An 8,832-nucleotide genomic window follows, 5' to 3' on the forward strand; every position below is an offset into this window, starting at 1 on the left:
TGTGTGTGTGTGTGTTGGGATTTAAAGTTGTGTGTCTGACTGTTGTACCTGATTCTGACGGCTGGTAAGTGCAGTAAGATGTTTAAACCTCGCATGTCAGCGCATGTGTCGGCCCGATGTCTCAGTACGTGCATGAATTTCCGCCTTCTTGTGTTTTATTGACCTGACGTCTGTGAACGTTTATTTATCATTTATTTATTGAACTTTTAAGTGAAAGAACAACTTTCAGCTCAAAGGGATCAATATCTTCACACCCAGAGTGACACAAAAACAAGGTCAAACAACTTAACATCAACAATAATAATGATAAAGAATTCTCACATACAAACATATCTGTACATTCATTTACACCCACACACACTTTGCTTCAGCTTTTTGTTTTGACCAACTTGAATATATAATAATATATCTCATAATTGGTTATTCATTAATATTTTAAATAAATTAAACCCACATTAGGACATTATCAACAACTTGTATTACATATAATACATGTTTGTTTTCAATGTCCGCTTTTACAGTTTACTAAAAGCACATTTATTAACTGTTAATAAATACATTCATAAACACGTAAAAATGACCTTTTATCTGCTTACAACTGCATTAAAGTGCTATAATGTGTTATAAGTCATTTATTAATTGTTTATAAATTTGAGTTTAAAATAAAATCATACCAAAAAACTAATTTTAAAAGCATTTTTTATGATGAAAAACAATATTTGGATTCTTACTTTATTTATCTGTGTATGTTCATATATAAGTATTTTTATGACATATGTTCCTCTTCCATACCGGACTTGTTATTACTGCAGCGACTCTCTGGGGAACTCCACAATCACTTCCCCCTATAGGAGCGTATTAAAGGTTGCACACACAGACGGGGTCGGGTGGCAAAGGTTGCGAGGTTGCCGTGTAATGATTTCCGTAGTGGAGGTTTATTAAGTTACCACAAAGGAGAAGACACTCGGATGTTGTCGTTGTTGTTGTTGTTGTTTTCTCATTAGAGGTTCATGAAACGAGGCTGAAGGATTCTCAGCAGTTTCCTACAGACAGAATGACACCTAATATGTTCGAGGATCGATATTTGACCCTCAGTGTGCCTCGAAATGTCATGTGCAGTGAGTTAGTGTTCACTTACCTGGGTTTTATAAAGGAAACAACAACAAAAGGAGGCGTATGCTCTCTCTAATGGCAATTACAGTATGTTTACTTCTACCTTCTATTTTAAAATGTATACGACAATAGTGGATTTAAATTCATGTAAACAGAAATTGTCCTTTAAATTTACACAAAACATGCATTTATTCATCTTTACTGAGTTTTGTGCTAAAAGAATTCAACGCCTGTCCCAAATAAAGGCTGGGGGGAGTTCAGTGATTTAAGCAAATAAACACCTAGGCTATTATTAAGTTTTACAGGTTTGCATAACTACTTCTTTGTATGAATAAAACCTCTTAAAGCTCACTATGTTCCCTGTGAAACTCAATTTTGAGACTGCTCCGTAAATAGTTTTCAAATATACATAGCAACTAACTTCTGAACTGCCAGGTAGCCACACCCACTTCCCGCCCAAATTATACAGATAATTTAGTCGGGTAATGGCGTATTCGCTCATCCCTCGTCATTTGTTTTGCAGGAATTTGGTCGTGAACCAACAGTATTGACCTGATGATGGTGTTTCAAAATCCAATCCTGAAAAATTAACATTTCTTCAGAAGCAGACAAAGTCAAGCAAGCTGTGCGTGGCTGTTTCCAGTCTTTATGCTAAGCTAAGCGAAATCACCTGCTGGCTGCAGCTTCATATATAGCGCATAGACATCTAAGTCTTGGGGAAAACAAGCGTAATTTCCTAAATGACAAACTATTCCTTCAAATCCAGACTCTCTTCTTCCTGGGGAATTGTCCCAAAGAGGCTCGAAACTGACGAAGAAAGTGATCTTGAACCTTCTACCAGACCCTCGTTATGTCTCTGACAGATGTGTTTAGGATTTCAGTACTGGGAGCTGTGAGGTGCTGTGATGATCTAATCAGGTTTAATGTAGTTTAAGTAGGTTCCAGCTCCTGTTCATAAGTGAAACCTCCTCTAATTGTGTTTGTGAATCAACGAGCTGAGGGTGACACGATGAAGACTCTCCTGCAGCTGGAGCAACAACGTACAGCTGTTTCTGTGCCGCTGAGGTGGAATGATTATTGGTTGATGGTGGCACAAATCAATCACCGTCAGCATTAACTGCTTATACAACAAGGAGCTGTGTGTGTGTGTGTGGACTGCAGGTTGTTTGTCAGACTGCTGTTACATCAGCGTCTGAGCAGGAAAGACACGACTGTTGCAAAGAGACAATCTGTGTTTGGTTCCTCAAGTAAACAAATGGCAAAAAAAAAAAAAGGCTTATAAAGGCTTATACACATTATAAGACCCATCTGTCCGTCTCAGTTATGTGTGTGTGTGTGTGTGTGTGTGTGATAGAATATGTATAAGTGTTGCTTGAATGTCTGTCGTAGCTATTCTTAGTCCTCTGATCCGGGTTTGACTGGCTGCATCTCAGTGGTCTGTCACACTTTGATTTTTCCTTTTAAACTCTATATGAGAAACATCAGTGAGGGAGGGGCACTTTGTCTCCTAAATGTGGGGGCGGAGCCACAGGTGAAAGGTAGGAGGCTCATTAGTATGGATGGACTGAACGGACCTACAGGGTGCAGCATCAGTCTGTATGCAGTGACTGTTTAGAGAACAAACTGACTGCAAAGAGAAAAAACAAACTCAAAGAGACTCAAAACATCCAAAACTTCTACAAAGAAACACAAAACTACTATAAAAGAGACATAAAACAATCACAAAGAAAAATAAATTGACCTCAAAAAGATTCAAAACAACCACAAAGAGAAAAAAATGACTATGAAAGGGTGGAAAATAAACTCAAAAAGACTCAAAACAACTAAAACTACTACGCAAAAACAACCACAAAGAGAAAAACAAATTGACCTCAAAGTGAAAAAAAAGGCCCCAAAGAGACAAAAAATGACTATAAAGATGCAAAAAACAAGTTCAAAACAGCAACAAAGACACTAAAAAATTACCATAGAATGACAAAAAAGACAAAAATAACTACAGTTTTGTGTCTCTTCAGTCTATGTGGCCCCTGTTACGCCGTCTATAGAGCAGATATATGAGGGGTCGTTACATGTCTGTGTTCAGGGGCCCATTTGATCATTAATGAATAAACAATGTAATTAATAATAATATACAGTTTATTATTGCCAACAACCAGAGATTTAAACATTAGAAGAGAAAGTGATCTTCTTTAGTTTGTTTCTTCATTCTGACACACGGAGGACGTTCACAGAGTTTGAAGACGTTTCTAAAACATGTTTCACCGACTGTTTGTTTGATACGTGCAGCCAGAGAACCTGCTGCTGGCCAGCAAGTGTAAGAACGCAGCAGTGAAGCTGGCCGACTTCGGACTGGCTATCGAGGTTCAAGGAGACCAGCAGGCTTGGTTCGGTGAGTTAAACACACGACTCGACACATCTGCAGTCTGCTTACATAAAATATAAACAACATCACAACATGACAAGTGACCGTACTGTTGCTACACCTGTCAATCTGTCCATTGTATCACCGCACAGATGCAGTTAACAGGGATGTAGGCGGCTGAAAATTGTAGTAATTTATGAAGAAATGGGTTCTTGACGCAGCAGAATTTACTGAGGCTCGGCTGAGGAGAACAAGATCGGCATTATATGTGTAACACTCTCCATTACTGACGGTTTTCTCCTGTCAAGGGATATTTAACACAAACCCTAAAGTCTTAACTGACGCAGCTTTATATGGGAAGATCCAGTTGGGTAGTGGTTCAAAACAAACTCTAAGCCCACCTACGCTATCCTCAAGTTAAATGGCACCCAGAGTCACAGAGGCAAGGGGAGCACTGTACCATTGCAGTCTAATGTAAAGCTCTCTTCCTCTCCTCTTGGGGCAGTCGCAGTGTTGGGCTGGACCATAGGATGTTTCTGTCATAGGTAATAACATGTTTCAGCATTAAAGCTGTAAACAGATTGAAATAAAGACCCTGAATGTGCAGCCGTCGCCTCCAAATTCAGTCGATTCAAACAATTTTGGCTTAGCCCTTAAAAATTAAACCCAATCAGACGTCATTCAGAATTAAAAAAAGCTGCAAAAAAATACAAATTAAAACAAAAATGTGGCGAGTTTGAAGGATGTTGAGTGAAACATAATCACAAAACTTCCACAGACATTCAAATTAAACTTTTATTTTAAAATTAAGATACCTGCTACTGACATATGGAAGCCTATAGGATCTTCTATTTGTACAATAACATGTGCCAGTCTGTTGCCTTCCTCCTCCTCCTCCTTCTCTTGATCATGAAGTCTTCTGTTTCCTGACAGCTGTGACGTGCAGCAGGGCTGTCACACTGGAGACTGCAAACAGCATTTAGATGGAGAAAAGTAAAAAAAGGCTTCCACAGGACCGTTCATCCATACTGTCGCTTTATCCTTTTTGTCAGCGAGCCCTTAAGAGGAGGAGATTTCTGCCTCCTCAGCCTCCAATATTAGACGTATCTCATCCGACTGAAAGGCCACTTTTTCTTCAGCGTATATCCTGATATTCAGGAAGCTAACAGGGATATTGACTACGGGATATTAAGGATAATTCAGCAGCCTGATTGAGCCAAGTTACTTACTTTCTTTGACCCGGAGCCAAAATGATTTATTATAAAGAGGCTGCAGCGAAGCTAAAAGCGATGACTTTACATTAAACTACATTTTCATAAAGCATTCTCAGACTGCGTATAAAATCACTGCCTCCAACATCCCCTTCAGTCACTCATTCCTTTATATAATAAACTGATTCATCGCAGGTATGGTGTCACATTCATTTACATATTGAGCTGAAGGAGCTTTTCACTCTGTGGGATTTTCTGTCCACCAACTGAGACAATTTAGAGCTTTGAGAACCATAAAAATTCTCACAATGTCTCCACCAGGGTTGAGAGAGTTACTAATTAAAGCTGCAAGCAGCGATGTCGGGGTGTGCTGCAGCCGTGTTATGCACCAGTGTGTCATGTGTGGACCACAACATGAAATATTTAATGTAAATCAGATCAAAATCGCCACACAAGGCTTGCCAGTAGGTGGCGCTATCACTATGACTGAATATTGTCACCTGGATGTGTTCAGGGCGGGATTCTTATCAAATGTGTGTTTGGTGGAGATTGGACCATGTAGTTCCTGTTTTCGACGCAATGCTACGAGCACGGCGTTCAACGTACGGTCACAAATAGCAAAACTTTTAATCGTTAACGTCTTTAGAATTAATTGACCGAATCTGAAGTTGATCCAATAATCCTTAAATTTTCATTACCACTGAATTTTGTGCAAAGTTGAGTTGAGTTTTTGAGCATGTTAAGGCCTCAAAATTATTTTAATACCAAATGCGATTCATTTGGTATTAAAATAATAATAAAGTTAGCAAATACAATTACCTTTCATCTCATCCAAGTATCACAATATTAAAGTAATGTAACCAGATTACTTTTCCGTTACTTTAAACACAAAAATACTGTTAAATACTGTCAAACAGCTCCACGAAGACGGACACAAATGTCAATTAATTCAACCTTTTCGGGGAAGAACTTTCATTTCCAATGATGCTGAGATTATATTAGGCAACAAACACATAAACAATATAAACAAAAATGAAAAAAATAATTTGAAAATCTTAAACTATTGGCTGATTATGTGGGGAATGATTATTGATTGACCTTTTCAGCACCAGGGACAGCGACGTTCATCTCTATGGTTACAATAATAAAAAGGCTCAGATCAATTAATCAGATCGTTTATATGTTATATTATTTATCCTACACTCTTCATCAGATACACAGTATGACACAGAGACACCGTAGCTTTGGTTCGCTGCCCGAACCTGACCGGTCCTGACAAAACCCAACACATTCGGGCCCAAAACTGCTGCTGTGGGTCCAGCTCGAACAGAACTTGTTATTGATTAGTCTTGATAATAATTTGCTTAATATTCTTATATGCTGAATCAGTATGTAAAACCTGTTTCCTGTCATAAATACCAGTGTGTACATGTAGATCCAAGTAAAGTTACATTTTTTTTTTAGTTTTCATTATGGCAGATTTTATGGATTTTACTTCCAGCGGCTGTGATAATAACCTCATCTGACTTCCTCCTTTGCTTTTTGCTCCACTGCATATGTTCCTTATGTAAAACCACACGAGAACCTGGACCATGATGTGTGTTTTTCTGGTGTTTGTGTGTGCGCAGGCTTTGCAGGGACTCCCGGCTACTTGTCCCCAGAGGTGCTGAGGAAGGAGGCGTACGGTAAACCCGTGGACATCTGGGCATGCGGTAAGCTCTCTGTCGGTGCGTGTCTCACCGCCGCCTCCTCTCCCTCTCCCTTCATGTCACTCAGACAAAGGTTTGTGTTTCTTTGTGTAGGTGTGATCCTTTACATCCTTCTGGTTGGGTACCCTCCGTTCTGGGACGAGGACCAGCACAAACTCTACCAGCAGATCAAAGCCGGAGCATATGATGTGAGCCTGTCGCTATAATGCCTCCAAAATTCTCTCTTTTCTCTCTCTAAATTATGTTGTTTTTATATATGTGGGCACGCATTGGGTGTGCTTTAGTTTCCCTCCCCAGAGTGGGACACGGTGACTCCGGAGGCTAAAAATCTGATCAACCAGATGCTGACTATCAACCCAGCCAAGAGAATCACTGCCCAGGAGGCCCTGAAACACCCATGGGTCTGCGTAAGTACACATGTATCAGCACCCTGTTCCTGCCGACGGGTCAATGTTTCATGGCCCTCCTGTGACCCTGAGTTTGTGAACATATGTCCAAAGCTGCCAAATATCAGCACCATCTGTTTCCAAACATGGAACATCTCTAACATTTGCAGGTCAGCTGCTCCACAGGAGGGTTAAACTGTGTGAGGGATGAGCGCTAGTATGTGCAGTTAAAGTGATCTGAGATGATTTGTTCTAGATGAAAGTGAGAAAAAGAAAATTTTCTGACATTAATCTAACTTTAAAATGTAGCGCAATGTTTACTCCTTAAATTAGTCCTATAATAGAGCTGCACAATTAGCTGAAATATTATCGAAATCGTGCAAAAACTGCAATATTCAGCTGCTTAAATTTTCTCCCGACCCTAAAGAAATCTCCTCACTGCTCTCCGAGACTTAAATTTATTGCTACAACTCATGTAAATGTGTTTAAAGAAAGCAGATCTTCAGTCAATCATTGCCAACTGATGCATCATCACACCCAAAAAACAAATAATACTAAACTAAAAACCACTAAAACTAAGTTATTAATCATAAAATAAACACAGTATGTCAGAATACATAAGTTAGTGTCAAAGATCACATTAGCTGGGGAAGCTAAAGTTGAATAACGTTATTTGGTTTGAAGTAACCTTGAAACAAATCATCCTAAATCTGGATGACAGTATATTGCTACGGTAGCCAGCTTAAAGCACAATTTTGACTTTGGACTTTGGTGTCGTGGTGGATGTCGGTTGTTTGTTGGTGTTGCACACAGATAGAAACACATATACATCAGTCCGCAGGCTACCAAGATACACGTTCACACATTGGCAATAAAAGGTGATTAATAAATAAAAAATAATACATATGGAACCTTTCTGCTGCCTGTACCATATGTCCTATCAAACACTGTATAATAAAACAGTCCCTGTATATAATGATGTAATCCACATTTGCCTTAAACCCAAGTGAAATGTATTTAGCTCCAGGTTTTTTTGTGCCAAGAATGTCGTCACCTAAAAGAGCCTCCGAATCAACACATTGGAGGGAAGCGAGTATCTCCGACAGCTCCTGCCCACATAAACCTGTCACTGTCAGAGCCTCTAATGTTTTATTTTCAGCCTCTCTTTCCCTCTCTGTCTCCCCCCCACAGCAACGCTCGACAGTGGCCTCCATGATGCACAGGCAGGAGACGGTCGAGTGCCTGAAGAAGTTTAACGCCAGGAGGAAACTCAAGGTGTGAAAGTGCTTCAAGTTTAAAGCTCTAATCTGTGAATCTGTGTTTACTCGGAGCGAAAAGCATCGGATAAATCGGAGAATTCTTTTTCACGCTGCAAGATTTTGTCCATTTAAAGTTATAATAACACGCTTTCACATCAGTTTCATTATTTTTCTCCCTTTTATTAAGGTTTTTTCCACTTTTTCCCACATTACAGGGTTCTCAGTTCACATTAAAGTGTTTTTAGGAGTTTTTCCTCGTCTGAGTTGATGCTGTAAAGACCGAGGGGGTCAACTTCTCGTCTTAAACTTAATCTTTGTTTTCCTCGAAGTAACGATATAAACAACTTGCGCTGTTCAGTAATTGCAAACATGATTGTTTGTGGCTTCCATAAATAAGAATAGAAAAATAAATATAAAGAATAAAGGATAATACTTCAAAAGATCTTCAAAAGTATTAAAATTCTAATATTTGTATTTTTTTTAATGAAAGATAATGTAAATACAGTTTGTCACAGTTGTAAAGTCACTTTAATGTTTTTCCATTGTAGACTTTAAACTGATTTATTAGATGCCACAAAATTTTAAGCTGTTGAAGCCTTGAGTTTGGCGTTATGGTCATTACCGTTTATTGGAGCCAGCGGAGGTCACGTACAGCTGCTCTCATTGGCTGCTCAGTTTCGACTCGTTCGTAGCAGGAAACAATGGCAGCTCGTCTGGTCACACACAATCTGGTATTCCAGATAAACAGTGCACAATCACAAGGTAGCCCCGCCTTAAAGCATACCCTGCTTT

General features: G+C 39.3%; 1 protein-coding gene across 1 annotated transcript in view; it reads left to right on the forward strand.

The window, feature by feature from the left end:
* The window catches only part of LOC118333130 (calcium/calmodulin-dependent protein kinase type II subunit beta), a gene marked incomplete in the record, with an annotated part of 45,950 nt that overhangs the window by 11,674 nt on the left and 25,444 nt on the right, over positions 1-8,832 (forward strand). Inside the window, 5 exon segments of the mRNA XM_035668667.1 lie at positions 3,400-3,502; positions 6,315-6,398; positions 6,489-6,583; positions 6,680-6,802; positions 7,973-8,056. Coding sequence (XP_035524560.1) covers positions 3,400-3,502; positions 6,315-6,398; positions 6,489-6,583; positions 6,680-6,802; positions 7,973-8,056 — 489 coding nt within the window.

Source organism: Morone saxatilis, unplaced genomic scaffold, assembly GCF_004916995.1.
Source record: "Morone saxatilis isolate NCDOM2014 unplaced genomic scaffold, NCSU_SB_2.0 Contig21, whole genome shotgun sequence".
Classification (NCBI taxonomy): domain Eukaryota; kingdom Metazoa; phylum Chordata; class Actinopteri; family Moronidae; genus Morone; species Morone saxatilis.